Below are 18,777 nucleotides of genomic sequence, written 5' to 3'. Positions count from 1 at the left end.
TGATCTCTGAGAAAGAAGCATGATGCTGTCTCTCTCAACTTGGCAGAGGACTCCTTTCCTAGTGACAGGATAAGACAACACTCGGGCAGACACAAACAAGGGTCCGCCACCAGATGTGGAGACCCACGGAGATTGGGGATCTTTTCAGTGTGTTGGCATCCATCAGGAACTCGCTGTGAATTTGAAATAACGAAGCAAAATATATGCTCCGACACACTCAAATCTGTGAATGTGTTGTGGTTAAAAAAAGAATGCAGACTTCCTCTGTCTGCTTCAGGGATTTTGAAGTAAAATTGCTTGGCTCCTGTTATCTAGGTTGCTGCTGGCTGGGCTGCAGTCCCTTGGCACACTGGCACCAAGAAGAAACTGCCATTGGGATTACAAATAACACTCATTATAATGCCCATAAAACATGGAGGTTTGTTGGGGTTCCTAACACAAAGGTATATTACAACCAAAATAAAGTGCCTAGTTAGAATGGTACACTTATGACGCAGCGAGTTAAAACAATTCCAGTGAGGTTTATAGGCTGCTGCAGCTACAGTTTTGTATTTTTCTCTTGACATGTTGGCATGTCATTACAAAAGCTTATTGCAAATGCTGGGACACCCCCAGCAATGACAGGGGACACAAAGCAGATGCCAGCAACTGGTAAGACTGCATCAGCCAAGAAAGTGTGCAGGCCACTCCAGGGTGAAGCCTCCCCTGGTGAAAACGCCTTGATGTGCTCCACTAACTGGAAACAAATGCTACCACTAAGCCTCTGTCCTCAAGCCTATTACTGTCAAAGGGGTTTCAGCCAGGGGCCATGAGACTGAAGACGACCTACTTCAGAAGGTGTTGTAGCATTGTGCTGTAATCTGTCTGTTAAAGAAGTGGCTCCGTTTCATTGGCTCGGTCTCTTAAATTTCACTACAGACTGTAGAGCTGCCAACACACTGCAATCTGGGCAGCATCCTTTCATCTCTGTTAGCTTCCTGAGTAAGCGGGCTCTCAGGAAAAAGAGATGATGTCACAAATGATGCCAGTGTGTGATGTAAGAAACCCACACAGAATCAATGACGAGGATTCATAGCAGCACATGGTTCACATTTAACACGTCCCATGTGATTACTCTAACATTCAAATCCCACACATTTCCAACCTCTAAACGTTCTCTGCTGAAAATGAGGATTTGGAAAGGACCTTTTTGGTGTGTTACGACCAAGATAAACACTGCAGCTGACCTCTGCTGTTCTTCAAGCAGCTGGGTACATAACAGACACAGCATCACTCTATGGAATGACATCCTCCTCTTTGGGGACATGACTGTTGCCCAGTCAGCAGGCAAAACTGGCATGCTGTAACTCACTCGGTCTACCACAACAAGGGTAACTGTAGCTTTTTTTTGGGTCATCCAGTCATGGGTTTGTCAATTGCAAAAGTTTCTCTACATTAACTGTTTATGCTCCGGACACAATGCCTTGAAAATCAGGTGATGAGAGCAATCTCACTTAAATATTTTTTTCCACCGTAAATGAGTTGAACATAGAGAAGAACATAGATGAAAACAGATGAACACAGAATTGTATAACTTCTTGATGCAGTAACACAATTCTACAACAACTGCCTTATCCAAATTTTTTGCTAGTCCAGATTCAATTCTTCATGGAACAAGGAACAAGTACTTTATTATTTCCCAATGTCCCAGGAATACAATAAAATATTTGCAGGAGGAAGAATAGTGAACACACATTAAATACAGGTACTAACACAGGGATATAAAATGCCTTGGCATTCACATTTAAGAAATAGGCCCGAGCAAATTCAATTAAACTTGACATCAATGCAGACATCAAATAAAATAAATAAAATCATAGTCATGAAAAGCTGTGCCACGAGCTTGGCTATTATACATTACCAATTAAATGTTGTACAACTGTTGTTAATGCCATACCACCCAAAGGCTACTTGGAATGATTCTGACTGATTTGCAAGACCTTATAAAGTCTACATGGTAGGCCTTTGTGTACACAATCTCATTTATGAGGAAAATTCTGGTCAATTATAAACAGAAAAAATGAAGCGGAAGAAAAATAAACAGGTTTAAAGCAGAAAGCAACTGTTGAAATTCCTAACTCTATCCATCTGTGTCCATCTATCTATGTATCTATGTATGTATGTCTGTCTATCTATCTATCTATCTATCTATCGTATCACCACCAGTATTATATTTATACTTCATATGTATAGGGTGGAGAGCATGTGACTATTGATACTCTGACCACTAGAAGAGCTATTTAATGGCCACCTCTGCCTGAAGTTGCTCCTGGAAGTATTTATGGATATACTTTGTAAATGGTTGAACCCAGAAAATAAAATGTAGCCCTTGGTGGCTTTGTGTTGTTCCAATAGGGCCAATACACTTCTGGGAAAGGTTAACGATACTCAACCTCCGTCAGAAATGGAGCTCGTTAATGGTCATACTAGTGAACACAAGACTTTGCTCTTGGGCCTGTGACAGCAGGTTTCACCTTGTAAAGCCAATAAAGACTTTGGCTCAGCTGCAAAACCCCCCACCTTTTTCTCCCCAGCTTCAGTAAACAGCAGGTCTCAACTGAGAGACAGCAGTCACACAAAGGGGAAAGGCTATACTTTACTAAACTACAGGGGACAACCAACCTTGACATACCACCATGGTCAAACTAAGCTAAGGTTTGAGTGTTTTTTTTTTTACACTGACCTTCCATCAAGAAAGCATTCTGCAAGTGGGAGGGATGACACACAGGATAGATTAAACCTTTTTCAACTTAAGTGCAAATATACTGTTTTGACTGTCAACATAACAAGGCATTAACAAAACACCAACTGGATGCTTCTAATAGTGCTGACATCGAACATAGAAAAAGAAAAGGACGCTCAATCGGCAGCACACAGAGAAATGTGTCACAGACTACAGCAATGAGCTGTAGTCTTCAGAGGTTGTGATGATGGCTTTCCAGGCATGAAAAAAATCAGGGAGAAAAAAGTCTTTAGTTTTCTCTGCTCACCTTCATATTCCCCAGACGTCTCGCTCTGTCGATGACCAGGAACTTCTTGATGAGGTCTCTGGAGAAAGAGAGTGTGGAACACATCACATCTTGCCAAATAAAAACTGGTATTTATCACTGCTATCATCCGCATCAGAGCAGATGGCCTGTGAAGTTCTGCTCCGCGTTAGGGGCCCACATCACAGAGCTAGAGCGGATAGGGACTAACAGAGGTGAGCCATTCAGATTTGATAAGAGGCCTACAATCACTGACCACTGTATGGACGGAATATCAGAGGAGACTAAGGAATATGATTTCATCCCCCATTCATTAGAGGTGGGGGAGAGTGCAGAGGACAAATGAGGCCAATTAGTGTGCACAACTGAATTTCTCTACCAAGGGATTTTTGTACCATAAGCATTTTACCCTACTATTATCCATAGTACTGGTGCTAGGAAGTAGTATCCATAGGCACTTGTCTTAATTTTTTTAAATTCCCGGAGGAAGCAGATTGTTTGGCACTCAGGCACAAGTGTGCCCTGCACAGTACATACGTGTATAACTTCTTTTCTCCATGGCGAGAGGTGGCTTGCTATCATCACTTTTCATCATGGCCACAGTAAAACCTACAGCTTTCTGATGGACACAGTCAAAAGTGTGGTTCACTACCTGTCCCCACAACATGGAAGAAACCCTGAAAATGATGTTTAGCAGCTCCTCACATAGCACCAAGTTTAGCAGCCCCTCACAGCACACTTCAACGATCTGAGCTCCATTTTATTTTCCTCATAAAACAGCACTGACTGAGCGCTGGTATGCTGGAGGTAATGACAACATGGTACCCTCTGTCAAACCACCACCAGCCCACAGCCCTGATGGACAGGGATGTCGGGAGCATGTGAGGGCTGACTTTTTACACATTTATTCAATAGTTAATTGTGACATTGAACACCTTGCAGTCTTTTCTGTTTCAGTGTCTCCTGCATTCCAGATGGTTTCTTGAATTTACAGCGTCTGGTCTCAACACTTGTAGAGTCAACACTCACCCTGGGAGTTTATTCAACAATATGTTACAATTAGGCCTACAGGAGTGTTTCAGTCTAAATCATAATTAGGTAACTTGTTCATGAGCAGCAGTTATAGAAAGGCCTTTACAGTTGTGAAGTAATGGAAGTAATGGAAATATTAATATTAAAATTTTCACACCATCTACTTAAGGCAATTCCATGCTGTGTAAACGTATTTACGCTTCACACAGAGTACATGAATCAAATACAATATAACTGTTGCAACACTGGCATACTACCATACAAACAATGAAATCGCTCTGATACTGTGCTCCTGTGGCGTTCTAATGTCAGCATGAACTACAACACCACTGGCAACATGATGGGGCGACACATCACACTCAAGCGTGGGAAGGATCGCGTGGTGCATGATTTGTTAGTTCCTGTACCTGTGAAGCCCCCAGGCTGTAGTAGCTTTTTCATCCATTATTGTTTTTAGTGTTTGGGCTCAGAGACACTGCCCTCAGTTTCCACCCATCAGACTTGCTGCTGCCTCGCTTCAATAAATGAGCCTCATGTATCTGGAGACCGAGGCGTCCCTCCTGCTTTTGGGCTGGGGTGATATACACACACACCCCTTATTCTATTGCATCAGCAGCTTACATAGCACTGTGCACAGACTCTGACACTGCCTAACAGATTCAGCTGCAGGTGATGAAAGGCAGGAAGCTAAAATGCTGTATATGGGACAAGCCAACTGTACTGGTGTTATGTGGTTCACATATAATATGGTCTCCAACATTAACAAGTGCACCAGTAAGGGGATTGGATTACGCCACCAAATCTCCAAAAGACATTCAAATGACAAATGAGACTGGACCTAGTAGTCTGTAAATTTAAACATTTAACCTATTGCAATGGCCATTATAATCCTAATGTTTACTTGTAAATAACCAAGGGTGGCCTGACAAGTGGGATTCGTGATGATTAAGGGCCAAGGCAGTCAAAGTAGTAGGTGGGCCAAAGAAGTAGATTAACAAATCCGAGGTTATTGAAGACCCAGTGACCTTAATCTCGCTCCCATAATATATGAACATGTCCTCCTTAGACAGTCCGAGTTCTGTTTCTCCATGTGCATACTGGGCCGAAAGCGAAACTTGTAGCCACTAAAGTTTGAGATGTCTGCGTGTCGGGTCATAAAAGTGAGCGCTGAGGCTGCTCTTAACCTTTGCAGGGCACCCGTTCTAGTTCCTGATTTAGTGTGCAAAAACACCTTAAAGCCTGTAATCTGCTTGCATTCCTGAATCAAACCAGCTGCTGTTTGCCATGAGTCTAATGGTTTAAGAACAGATGTAAAACAGCTAAACATGCTATGGTGGTGCATGCCTGTTTCCTACTTCATCTCTTACAAGCTAACAGACTTATACTTGAGCAGGAAACTATTAATTCTTTTGCTAACCCTTTTACACTGACTTTGTGTTGTCCAATGCACTCACAAGCACCTGAAATGAAACACAAGGGGATCTCTGCACATATTCTGGTGAAATGCCTTCTGATGGAAAAATGTACAAGTAACAGGAGACATTTTTTTTTTTGCTTTGTGAACATTAGGGGTTGTTACAAAATGTACAGAAAAAAATGGTTTCTTTGATCACAAAGCAAGTGAATATTTCTCCAGGGAAAGACAAAGTAATACACTGTGAGGTCGAGAATTTAGCATGTGGTTCTGAATGTCACTTCCCAACCATACACCAAGACCTGAGACTCATTGACAGTAACAGTCCGTTTTAAAGGGTCAAGTCAAGAGAGCCAATGATATGGAATTTTACATGGAAAAGTATCCTAAGGGAAATCTGGGTGAGGGCACTAATTTACCAATCAGGTGAAAGATTTCACCACTTGTAGACATACATGCTTTAAGCATTAAACTGACAGAAGCATGGTGTTAGGCTTTTCTGCTCGAAAAGGAATAATAGCACGTAATAACTCTGTGCCACAAACAATATCATACTGTTAAGAGGGAGGCCTCTTGAAATCAAACTAATTGCATCTCATGTCTAAGTTTTCAGAGTCCCTTTCCTTACTTTACGTAGAAATCCAGATGCCGGGGGAAGTCCAGCTTTCCAGCAAGGATCTTCTGATAGATGCCAAATGGATTGTCGTCAAAAAACGGAGGATACCTGGGGAATAAGGAGGAAAGAAAAAAAAGAAAAAGCAATTCATCATCATGTCTAAAGTGATATGTTTTTGACAAGATTAGAATGCCTGGTTCCACATTATGGTGTCAGGCTCTGTGAGACAACTGAAAACAATTGAATTTCAAAACTGCTCTTTCACATGAAAGGCGCTGGAATGCAGGGCCTGAATCCCAGCTTTTACAAAATGGCACTTGGAGTCCTGTCAACTGTAAAGACTGTCTTAAAAAAAATCTGCGATCGTGGATAAGAGGAGTATCCCCTTTTAAACAGCCCTGGGGGAAATGGCTTTATGACTACACGATGAACTGCAATTACTAGGGGCTGAGGTCGACTGCCACAGCACATACCCGAGGACAGCAAGTCGCACGATGGTATAACAGCACCCCCCCACCCCCACGACTTCATTTTGCTTCCTCTCTCATGACCTCCCTTTGCACCCTGAACTCCTCTTCTGCTACCTCACTCAGATGCAACGCCTCCCTGCGCCACAGTTTGATGGCACGAAGGGTTGCGCTAAATGATTCCCCAGCATCGTCCGCGACTGGACAAGCGATTACCTGCATAACACATCAGTGGAAGGGGATTATATAAGGCTGCAAATGGTAAGCTGATAAAATAGGATGGTGTCTGGTCTGACCAGATACAAAGGGTGTTGGAAACTCTACAGCCTGCATGCTGGAGTAGCTTCAGACAGATCTACCCAGCCAGACTTGAAATTGTAGAAGTCAATCGTTTGCAGTTTCTAAGGGGAAATTTAAACAGTGATACTCAAGCGTGGGCATGCTGGATGTCCTGAGTGTTGTGTCTAAACTGGCAAGTGCACATTCCTCATCCTCTGACAGACTATGAAATCTGAAAAAGTACATTAATCCCTCCAAACGAAATGGAATTTGTGAGGCGTTTTTTTTTTCATGTTGATGAAATGTAACTAAGGGGCAAAAATACACTAATGTGTCATTACAATTACACATTCTAACCATGGTGCACAACAAAATTGTGAGGCTGGAAAATTGTGCGAGCTTTCTAAACATTTTCATTTAGCTTTGAATGTCTGAAAGTAAACATAAGACTTTTTTGTGAAAGCCTCATCACAGTTTTAGAGCACCATATTTTTATAACAATTAGAAAACTCCAAGACACAGAATGTCATAATTGTCCTTGCAGCCTGCAGGAAGTCTGGAAGTGGAACTGAAAAGAAAAGAACATGAAAAAAAGCAGACCTCTGTTCAAGCAGACATGATTTGCTTTGAGCTGAATGAATCTGAGGCCTTGCGTGCCTTGGTATTGTATTGTAATTGGCTGGCCAGGGCAAGCCCAATGGTGCACACAGGGCCTGGGAGCACAGCGATTCCCCTGGGAGGCCAAATCCCTGTGATTCTGCGCACTATGTCACAGACTGAAAGATGGCCAGAGCACATGACTTGAAAAGGGGAAAGTGCAGGGGCCGTGGACAGAAGGCAGGCTACCCGTCAAGTGTGTCTGATCCTCCCCCGAGCTGGGTCGTCCAGGGCCCGCCAGCGCAGTCTGGGCACTGTCGCCTGTATTCGCTCCGGATGATGACAGTGGGCGCGGGGGCGAGGTTGCCCTGGTTACCGCTAATGGGCTTCCGTACGGCGGTTCATAACAGATGGGGTAACGGCACTTTGGCGTTATGTAACAGCGGCCGTGGGTTTATATAACACCTGAGGCCCCGCCAAGATTCCACTCAGACGGAGCTGCGAGAGGGTGAATTAACAGCTGGTTGCGTGGATATTCTACCATTAGGAAAAATAGGCTCATAAACACTTAGACCCCTCAAAACTGGACTGGACAGTCGCAAACTTTACCTAAAAGCACCAACGATGCATGATTATCAGGTTTGCTGCAATCTGTGAAACATCCTTTTCTCACTGTAAAATATGCAGCTGTGTCCATTAAATTTTCACAGAATGGACGTATATTAGTCAGACGAGCTTAAATTGTGCAGTGACTTGCAGTCGGTCAAGTTAAGAATGAACACGGTATTTCAATTATGGCACCATGCGTCTACCTCGAGGTTGAGTGGTCGAGGAAAACACTTTACATCTGGGCTCTTTCAGAAAGCTTGCAGGTGACCCAGATGCAGGTCATTATGTAATACGGCAGGGTTCTTGACTGGAGCAGAGAATTCACATCACTTCATAGAGACCGAGAGGGGTCTTTTTCAGAAGTCCTTGCTACATTTTTTCAAAAGGAAAGTGCGCAAGACCTTTGACAAAATAAGCACGCAATCGTAAAGCTCCTAAGGCCTCCAGACTCAAAGGAACATTTGTCTTGGCTCGTGAGCAACCTAAGTGGTTCAGTCCATGGGGGCAAAGGACATTCACTTTTGCAGAGGACACTTCAAAGAGTGCCTGATTTATGTTTCCACAGGGTGGATAGTATTTTCTGTCTATCTAAGGATGTAGGAAAACTCTACATACACTTATCTGAAGCAGAATGAGGTCAAGACAGCCTCCCTATTCTTGTAGTTCATTCACTCAGAATCCTGCAAGTACGCAAGTTAAATCTAGACAACTAGCATAAACAGACAAGTGAAGCAATGCAGTGTTAAACAATGCAGGCATTGAAATCGATTGAATGTGTTTTCATTATCTAATTTCCCACCATTTGTGTTTGCTGTCCCAACAAGTGATGCTCCAGACACAGTATAGCGTGGTTTTGCACGGCAGTGTTGCAGATGGGCCAAGAGCCTCCGCCTCCTCCCGCCTCCAGTTGATAGTTCTCACACTGGTGCAGAAGCGCCGCTCGTTTGTCTGATGGGGACGTCTTATTTGCTTGTGGGGCAGAGTAAACGGTGGAAAGCCAAACTTCCTTCCTGTTTGAGCGTTTGCCGAGCGGGAACGCAGGCCAACGATAACAGCCTGCCCCGCCGCCTGCACACATGGGCCGCGCTCGGGTGGAGAGGGGTCAGAGGACCCCTCGGGCCCTGTGAAAGGTACACACAGAGCAGGAGGGCGACCGCAGAGCCCCTGGGCCTGCTGGGACCAGAGTCAGAATCATCAACGCACCACGTGGGGCGGGGGGTAGGGGAGAGGACCAAGGGGTTAAAAGGTTTAAATCCCAAATGAGGACACGGCTGCTGCACTCTCAATCAAGACCCTGGCCTTGAATTAGACCTTTTGTACTATTAATTAGCCAGACAGCAACCATATCAAGAAATGAGCCTTTAAGTAGCAGGCTAAATTCAGCCATCAAAATTTCACTGCATCAAAACCCTAGCAGATTATGAGGCAGTGGAGCTCTGTTTGTTCTGTGTAATGTAGGTGCTTCCATTTTATGTCTAACAAGATGTAGTGAGTGAAACATCCACTGTGTGTGGTTCTTGTGGTGACATGTATAAATGATGGCAGAAATCTAAAAAGCCGTCTCCTACCTCAGAAGAGGTGACTTTCAATTTCAGAGGTCAAGGGTGTCAGGGGATTTGTACGAGCACTGCATTTCCTAGCCTCCAGTGGCTGGATGTTAAGCAACCCCCTCTTGGAGGCCAGGGGTTAGGCTCCCATTTCACTTTACGCGGCAACAAATACATGAAGGATGTGTGCTTGGCTCAACCACAGGTAGAGGCCCATAACAGCTTTGACATTCTCTTCATTGCCTCAAGTATTGGTTCAGTCCTGGCAGACAAGCACAGTTCGGCTTCAAACCATATGCGTAGTTAAAAGCAGTATAGCCAATTAATGGCTGATTAGTTGTACTGGTATATTAACCACACAGCAGGATCCCCACATTCCAGCATAATGCCACACTTGCTCAAGGCTGCCCCCGCTGGCCAAACATTTCAGTCTCACAGAGCACAGAAGAAACAACTTATTTTAAACAGAAGACAAATTTGGGGTGGCTGCAATGTCCATAGCTTGTTAGCCATCGGTAGGAGGACAGGCCTTGGAATGGCTTTGCTGTAATCTGAAGGCTGTTTAATTAGATACCTCTGGGGTGAAACTGCAAAACCCATGTAAGTCCCTCTCCGTGGAGAATGCAGAGAGGAATAAACAGTAACATTACAGAAAACCAGAGAGAGCTTTGCACCCACTGTACCATGGCCTTTCTCTGAGCAAGCACTTCTCTCCCAAACCAATTACCACTGGCATCCTGATAAGCACATTTCTCCAAACATCCGCAACCAATCTGGAGGGAATAAAGGTCGCTTATTGTATGGCTGATCTTTATTTTGGATAGAATTTATTGCAATTATAAATGCTACAAACAATTATAGGAAAACAGTGTAACTATTCTGTTTACAATTACAGAAAACTAGCACTAGAAACTATATACTATATACAATAATTTGCATATGCAGCAGAGACTGTGCCACTGTTCCTTTTACTTGCTGATAACGTCACTATGGGTCACACACTGCGCGTTTCTGTTTAGTAAATTAGAGACACACAGAGTGGGGAATGCACCACCCACTCAGCTCTGACTTCCTCTATACACAATCCAGACAGAAAGATCTGTTACAGAACCAAACCCCTCAAAGCTGCTCCACTTCATAACTGCAGTAAACTCTAGTGCTCTCTAGTGGCAATCGGCCCACACCGCCAACCCCAGGCCCTGATTACCACTGTTCACTCGTCACTGCGTTCAGGCTGTACACAACCCAAAAGGTGGCAATCACTGCATTTGAGCCTCCTTGACAGATTGTTAGTGAAATTTGAAATAATGCATAAAATAAATCGCTTCTCTGAACGATGTTGACCGAGTGCGCTCAGACAAACTGCAAATGTTCAAAGCTGCAGCGTCCAACAGTGCTGTCAGCAATCGGTCATCCTTTAGAAATCACGCTCCTTTGGGTCTAGTGCAGAAATAGAACAGAGGTACACATTCGACGTTGGGGAAGCCATTATGCGCAATGCATTAAGCGCTGACCAAAATGTCCAGCAGCGCAATATTCTTTGCGAAGTCCCCATGGTACCTCTGGGACTTCAAATAACCTGTCTAATCCACTTCCAGGCAGTGCGCTGGTGAGACAGGCAGACCACCACATGGTGGAGATGTTGCGCCAGGTTTCAGCAGAACAAACAGAGGCTCAATATCTGTGTGCAGCATCGAGGAAAATAAAATGGTGTGTGATTGGAGACCCGGCTGATATATCAGCCTTCAGTCTTTAATGGTTCTTCTGCTGTGTTTTAAGCTGCTCCAGAATCGGAAATTGCGCTAAACCAATATATATCATATCCCTGTTAAACACGAGAAGACAAATGGCTTTCTATGACTTAGCAGATTTGGCTCTCATGAAGCCAATAATGCGCTTTAAATTGTTCTCCTTTATTCCTACTTGATTTTGGCCTTTTGACTCCCAGTTGACTCTCCCCTTTACAGTTGGTCTGCGAAATTTAAGTGTTTCTTGAAATCGATGTGATCATTTTTTGAAGCAGTTTTTTTCACTCAATCTGTATACTTCTGATCTGTTTAGTAAGACAGCTTCATGCGCCTTTCCTGATGTGCACCTATTTGAGGATTTTTCATTATCCGTATTCCTGGGAATTTCAGTGTCAGTTAAAAGCACACATCTGCTGGATTATCTGCCATTAGTTGTGCTGGCCTCATGAATATTTCTTATTGGACTTTAAATACCCATATGGGTTCGGCGCTGGTTTGAGAGCTCAGTGAATCTTCCTGTTGGGATGACATATCAGCATAGAGGTGTTGTGTGATTTTCATTCTTTGGCTGACCTTGACAAAGCCCTGCAGATTTAAGAAGTGCTTGGGTTTGAGCACCCAATAAGGGGACACTATGAAGCACTTTGCAGCAACAAGGTTACGAGGACATTTGAGGGGAAAAAAAAAAAGCAGAAACTGTGCATCCTTTCCCCTAGCTTCCTGATGGTTCCCAGAAACTTGGAAACTCATGCAGGGCCATTCAAAATTATCACCCAAAAAAAGGAAATTGCAAGAGACTGCTTATTTAAGGGTGAAAAAGATAATAGCGGACAGCCATATGCAGGAATAAAGCAGAGCTCAGCGGTGATTCAGAGCTGCGACTCCTGCCTGCAGCCAGCCGGCTGAAAGGCAGAGGAAAAAGATGCAGGATAAAAAAGTTGAGAGAGGACACAACACGTGTGCTGACCTTAGGGAAGGGTACTGCAGCTCTGCTTTCAGCCAAAGCAACCTCACAACAAAATGCTCTCCACAGACAAAAAACATACACAGAGAACTGCAGAGGGCTGAGATTCGCAACCTGTATATGAGATCTTTAATGAGCCAGTGCCCTCTCCACAGTACTCTAATGTTAACTGTAACAGTTCATTTAGAAGCGACAATCTGTGGAAATGACATTAGTGGAATGGTTTTTACCTTAGTTCTGTGGAATAAAGATGGGTTTGAAATATTTTACATATAATTAACAGCATATTAGACTGTGGTTTTAGGGTGGAGGGAGATGTGTGTGCCATGTTGCTATGTCTTGTAAGAACTGAACTGTGGATGAGGGCACAGGGCTTCACAGGACTGTGAGAAGCCTCTCTCTTCAGCTGAAACTCCACTACGCCTAGGAGCAGCTTCCCTGGGGAACACCCTGCCAGCCTGGGATGCATTTATTAGCGCTGTCTGGGCCCTCTCCTGCCTCTGGAGCGTGCATGGAGAAAGCACGCTCGGCAGTGGAGACATGCTGGCATGGCCAATATTGGCCAGTTTGCTTGATTTCAGCAGGCAGAATCTTTACTGTTCTGGCACTGAGTGCTTGCTGCATACTGAATACTTGAGTGTGAGAGACATACTGCCTATTACCTGGCAGAAGTGACAGGGGGTAACTTACCCGGCCAGCATCTCGAAGATCAGGACCCCCAGGGCCCACCAGTCCACTGCCCGGCCGTGCCCTTTGCTCTGGATCACCTCTGGGGCCAGGTACTCCGGGGTCCCGCACAGAGTCCAGGTTCTGCAGGGCACACAGACAGATGTGGCCTGTCACTGCGGCGGCACAGCTGTGTTACAACAGAACAACCCTATCACAGAGGAATTACATTACATTACTGGCATTTAGCAGAGGCTCTTATCCAGACCGACTTACATAGATTACAATTTTTTACATGCCATCCATTTATACAGCTGGATATTTACTAAGGCAATTCTGGGTTAAGTACCTGGCCCAAGGATCTAGGTTTTGGTTACGAGCCCTGCTGCTTACCACTATGCTACACTTACGCTATGCTACACCAGAGACTGTTACAATACAAGATGATGTTGTCACAGCAGTAGCTCTCAATACAGAAAACCGATACTAGCATCAAAATACTATTCACTACATGAGGTAGCCTGACTGAGTGCAGTGCAGCTTGCCCAGTGCCCTGTGGGACAAGGTCTGAGCGGAGGAAACCATACGGTGACCCTTTCAACTGCATCTGCATTAACCAATTTGGCAAATTAACTTTGGCAATCGGTGTCGTGATTATTCACAGCGTTTCTCCAGAGAGAAGCCTCTACGCGCTGTTGCCCCGCTCTGTGCCAGAATCATTTCAGCTTCATAAATATTAGTTTCCCGCGTCGTATGTAAAGGAGCCGGGGCAGGCTTCCCAGCTGGAGCGCCCATGCCCCCGGCTATGAGGGCGATCTCTTTGTGCATTCATCTCTCGGCTTGGAGCTCCACCCTTGTACCGCTTCCGCGCTGGGTTCAGGCGCTCCGTTGATTGGCGGCTCTGTCTGTCGTGACTGTTGCTGTGGTGATGGCAGTTTCGAATGCCCACCGCTGGACGGACAGATGGTGGGACTCACTGCTCCCCGACTCCACTGGCACGTTTTTTTTTTCAAATGGTTTGTTTTTGGTCCAAACAATTTAGTGCCTAAAGAAACATTTTTGTGGTGGCACGAGATGTTTGTCTGTATAACAGAGATATGAGTGTTTAGCGATGCAAATCAACCTAAAGATGCAAATTCACTGCCACGGAGGTGTTTTAGGCTTATTACGTATCACAGTGTACATGGTTCTATAAAATATTGATCCATCAACAGCGCTGACTATGGTGCCAAGCGTGGGTTAAAGCTTAAATTTAGGGTAGATATAATTAAAACTTCATCACACCCACTGGCAGTGGTATGAACAGTAACTTGGAAGAAGAAGTGTTTAATTTGCTTGGAACAGCCAAGCACATCTGAAACTGTTAATGCCCAGGGTGCCGCGATGGATCAACACTCCATTTGCTGCAAAAACAGCCTGTTCTCCTCCGGGACCCTGCTTCTCTGATCGATGAGCCTCTTCAGACGAGCCCTGTCCGTTTCTTCCGACGCGGGGTTCGGTCCCGTTCCCACTCCAGACCCGGCTGCCTTTGCGGTGCTCCGTGGCGCCTGGGGGATGATTAAGTGGCGGCGCAGGTCTGATGTGCCGGTTGCTCGCCGGTGTGTGTGCGAGCATTGGTGCCGGTCCCCGAGTCGTGCACTCCTTCTTCCTCTCTGTGTCTCCGGATAAAGTGTCCCCTGGCACGCAAGCTAATCCGCTCTGTGATCTCTTCCGCCGACTGAGGTGGAGATACAGTTTGTGGCGCGGGGCAGCAGGAGTCAATGACGCGCTGCCGGGTTCCCAGGGAACTCTCGACTCAGTGCTATTGTAAAGTGCTAAGCTCCCGGGGACCTCTTGATTCCATGGTACTGTACACGCCCGGCTCCCAGTTGTCAGCGAGTCGCGGCTTCCTCTCTTGTTTGCAGCCCTTTAAGGCTGCGAAAACATCGACTCGGGCCTTTGTGACACCGGCGCTTTCTGTTGCGAAGGCAAGGCAGGGATCACAAGTTCTCTCACACTTCTTACTTCTTGTTTCTACTGCTCAGAAATATAAATACACAGGTCTTTAATTCCACAGAAACCAGGTGGGCCTCAGTATGAGACAAGCCTTTTGTGTGACTGACCTTGATTAATTTCAAACAATCTATTTTTGCGTTTGGGCTAATATTCCCTTGTGCTTCCAAACATAACCTAGTGAAACTCAGATACAAACATGTCTGGGTTTTTCAAGGTAATCCCACTAAATAATCCTGTACAAGGGAACAGCGGAACTATCCAGGATCTAACCCAACAACCGGTGGTCATGAGTGCAGTTAAGCTCTTGAGCTCTGCTCAGTTCCACGTTGTACTGTGATTTGAAACACTTAAAGCAGCCCACCTGTTAAACGAGGTAATACTGCCAGGGAACTCCATAACTTTCCATTTGTATTACTTTTTCATCAGCCGGGGACAGGTTTACACCCTAAAGAATCACGCCACATGATAACTCATCTTTGAACTACAGATGCTACAAACACCTACACGCAGCAGACTCAAATAAAATGCCACTCAGCTCTAAAACTGTCAAAACATGTGACAGAGATGCCTTGTTCCTCTTTACAAATCCAAACAAAATAATGACAGCTCTGTTGGTGTCATTTCAAGGAGACACAGATTCATGAAAAAGGAGACACTTTAAAACCTACTGGTTTTAATAAACAACCTACCCCCCCCCCCCCCCCACACACACACACACACACACACACACACACACACACACACACACACACACACACACAAAAAAAACAGAAAAGATGAGACACTACACAATCTATCCAGTAGATGGCACTGTGTATACACCACTACAGATGCTGTGTTTGGGCTCTTTTCTTGAAACTACAACCAAAGGACCATTAATGTCTGAGTAGTTGTCTTCCAACAGCATTTGTTGCAATTTCCTTTCCTTCCATTTATATAAGTGGGTCACTTGTGCATCTGAGAGATATCTGCTGCAAATGTATTTTTTCTCTCTCTAGCACAGGGGAAATATAAATGTAAGCCATTAAGTTTACATTTCAGAGTGGTCAGATTGATTGTTTTCTGTATAAAAAATAGTCACTGCAGTGTGTTGTAGTGAAAGAGAGTTTCAACCTTAAACCTTTCAGACAAGGTGTTAATACAATTTTCCTGCTTGTGCCATTTTGTTTGGCTTACAGTCTCTGCTATTCAAATAAAATGAGAAAATAAGTAGTCAGGTGTTATTTCTTTCTGATTACAAATCAATAACTTCATTTTTATTTCATGTTGGGAGTGAAAAGTAGTGATGGAGAGGAAATAGATGAGGAGCCAAAACTCGGTTTCACTTTTAGCCATGTACATCTCCAGGTACCTTGTCAGTATGACAGACTGTCAAGGTTTTCTAAGGCTGTGTCCTCAAGCGTTACCATGTCTGTCTCGACCTCATCAGACAATCAGAGATTCTCGTTTCAGAATGCCCTGCATTCAGATCACTGATCTGAAGCCGGGACATTTCAGGGGTTGCCAATAAAGACAGCTGGAGAAACTATGCCATTTCAACAGAAGGTTTCTTCAGCTAGAAGAAAAAAAAAAACCTCTGCAACTAACCATTCTCCGTCAGAAGACACAAAATATAGAGGCACCGGCACCTTCTTAGCATTTTCATTTGGCATCCATTTTGTGTACCTTAAATGAAATGAGGAGGGTGATCTGTACCTGTCAACAAGTTTTTTAGCAAAGCCAAAGTCCGTGAGCTTGATGTGGCCCTCACTGTCCAGCAGTATGTTTTCAGGCTTCAAGTCTCTGTAAACAATCTCCTTGGAGTGCAGGTATTCGATGGCACACACGATCTCGGCAGAATAGAAGAGTCCGGTGGCGTTATTAAACCTGCCCCTGTTGCGCAGGTAGCTGAAGAGCTCGCCTCCAGGCACATAGTCCATCAGCATGTACAGGAAGAGCTCGTCGTGGTGCGTCCAAAATCTGGGAAGCGGAACCAGAGAATCAGTCAACCTAAAACGTGACAGGCGGGCATGAATTTGAAAACAGAGACTTTCAAAATGTCTAGCTGTGCCGGATGGACCTGTCATCTCTGAAATTCTGGCTCATATTGTGAGTTGATGAAATAAAATGTAAAATACCTCCATTATCTGTCTGACTCTCTTCCGGGCTTTTGTAGCGACACTAGTGGAGAATCAGGTTGAATACATGTTGCCACTTAGTCTCTACCTCCCTTCCAGCACCTCCTCGATTCTCATCAATTCTGACCCATTCTTCTGTAATCCAGTGCTCAACCACCCAGACCAGAGCCACTCAGCTGCTGCCCAGGAGGGCCACAATGGAGCAGGTTCTCTGCCTCTCTTCAAACCGGTAACATCCCCCGCGCAGGGAAAGGCAACTAAGCCGGTTCAGTTGAGACAATGATTAGACTTTTGTGGCTGGGACGACAGCCTGCAGGCACTGTGGCCCTGCATGACCGGGACTGAGTGGCGAGGTGCTCCACAAATACACACAGGCTTAACCACTGCGCTCTACAAATTACGTTAGTTAATGTTTGATTGCGCAGGGAATACAGCTATTATGTGCTGCTGATATTCTACTACATCGACCGGAAATGATTCAGCTGAGTTTGCGTGTTTAAAACGGGGGTGTGTTCTAAGCAAATGAACAGTGTTCTCCCAGTAAGAGAACAGCACAGAGCGCACACTCACAGCCTGATGAGGAACGGGTGGTTGACCTCGGTCAGAACTGCCTTTTCATTGTGAACATGCTGCTCCTGCTTTAGCCGAATGACATCCGGAATCTTCATTGCCTTCAGTGCAAAGTAGCCCCTGGTCTTCTTGTCCTTGACCAGGAACACTCGGCCAAACGTACCAGTCCCTGCAACAGACAAACGTGACTTACATTTAGCTACCTAACACCTGATATGTCATACTATACAGCAAAGCTAAAGGAGTTAAAATTCAAGAGACCAGAGGAGAGGATTAGGTATAGATCCAGCCAAGAAATACATGGGGTTTCTTCAAACAGTGTGATCTGTAGTGCCTAATATCACATTTCACTGAAAGAAAGAAAAAATAAGCAGCAGTCTGAAAAAGTAAACTATCAAGTGGACATTATGTCAGGATTCTGGTGAACTCATCCTTTTTACTGTCCTATTGCACAACCTGTTTGACTCTTTCATGTTTTCTTATGACATATGATACAGTCTTCTTGTTGCTGTTAAAAGGCCAAAATACGGTCTAGAAATGACTAGAATAACACCGTCTTGGATACAAGAATGAGCTACCTAGTCCAACTGGATGCAGGAAGCTCAGGCCTACTTGTATTTCAGACGTGTCATGGTAAACCTCCATAATACAGCCAAGCCACCATTTCCCATTATAGTCAACAGTGACAAAGACCCTGATGTTTTCAACTGGTGGCCTTTCTGACACAACAGCAGTTGAACAGTATCATGTTCCAAGCAACTTGGATGGGTCTTCACCTGCAACTTGGCTTTTTACACTGGGCCAAAAGTATGCAGGTTTTGTGTGTCTGGGATTGCTTTAGCAACCTTTCCAGATCTTACACTGTGGAATACTTACATGTGATTCCAGTTTTCTTCTCTCTGCCAAATGCAGCAAGCAGTGTGTAGTGTGTAGTGTGTAGTGATCAGGTCACTGTAAGGCTGCTGGTGTGTTGCGTTTGCAACAGTTCTTTTGATAGCCCCCCCCCAATGTCATCACATGCTGCAGAAATTCTACCCGGCCTGGATAATAATATAATCTTCATGGTGACATAAATTAATAACATTTGCGCAGTTCTTACATTGCAATGCTGCTCCATGTAAGAAGAAATA

At 44.6% G+C, this 18,777-nt stretch overlaps 1 protein-coding gene across 1 annotated transcript in view; it reads right to left on the bottom strand.

Moving 5' to 3' along the window:
• prkx (protein kinase X-linked) overlaps window positions 1-18,777 on the bottom strand; it is a 38,411-nt gene that overhangs the window by 3,717 nt on the left and 15,917 nt on the right. The window contains exons 2-6 of the mRNA XM_036541023.1: window positions 17,648-17,816; window positions 16,656-16,919; window positions 12,990-13,109; window positions 6,101-6,196; window positions 3,030-3,087 (exon numbers count right to left, since the gene is read on the bottom strand). Of these exons, the coding sequence (XP_036396916.1) occupies window positions 3,030-3,087; window positions 6,101-6,196; window positions 12,990-13,109; window positions 16,656-16,919; window positions 17,648-17,816 (707 nt within the window). The remainder of the gene's footprint in view (window positions 1-3,029; window positions 3,088-6,100; window positions 6,197-12,989; window positions 13,110-16,655; window positions 16,920-17,647; window positions 17,817-18,777) is intronic.

This window comes from Megalops cyprinoides, chromosome 11, assembly GCF_013368585.1.
Source record: "Megalops cyprinoides isolate fMegCyp1 chromosome 11, fMegCyp1.pri, whole genome shotgun sequence".
Lineage (NCBI taxonomy): Eukaryota > Metazoa > Chordata > Actinopteri > Elopiformes > Megalopidae > Megalops > Megalops cyprinoides.
Note: the sequence above shows the minus strand (reverse complement) of the source record. Positions and strands in the feature narration are given on the sequence as shown.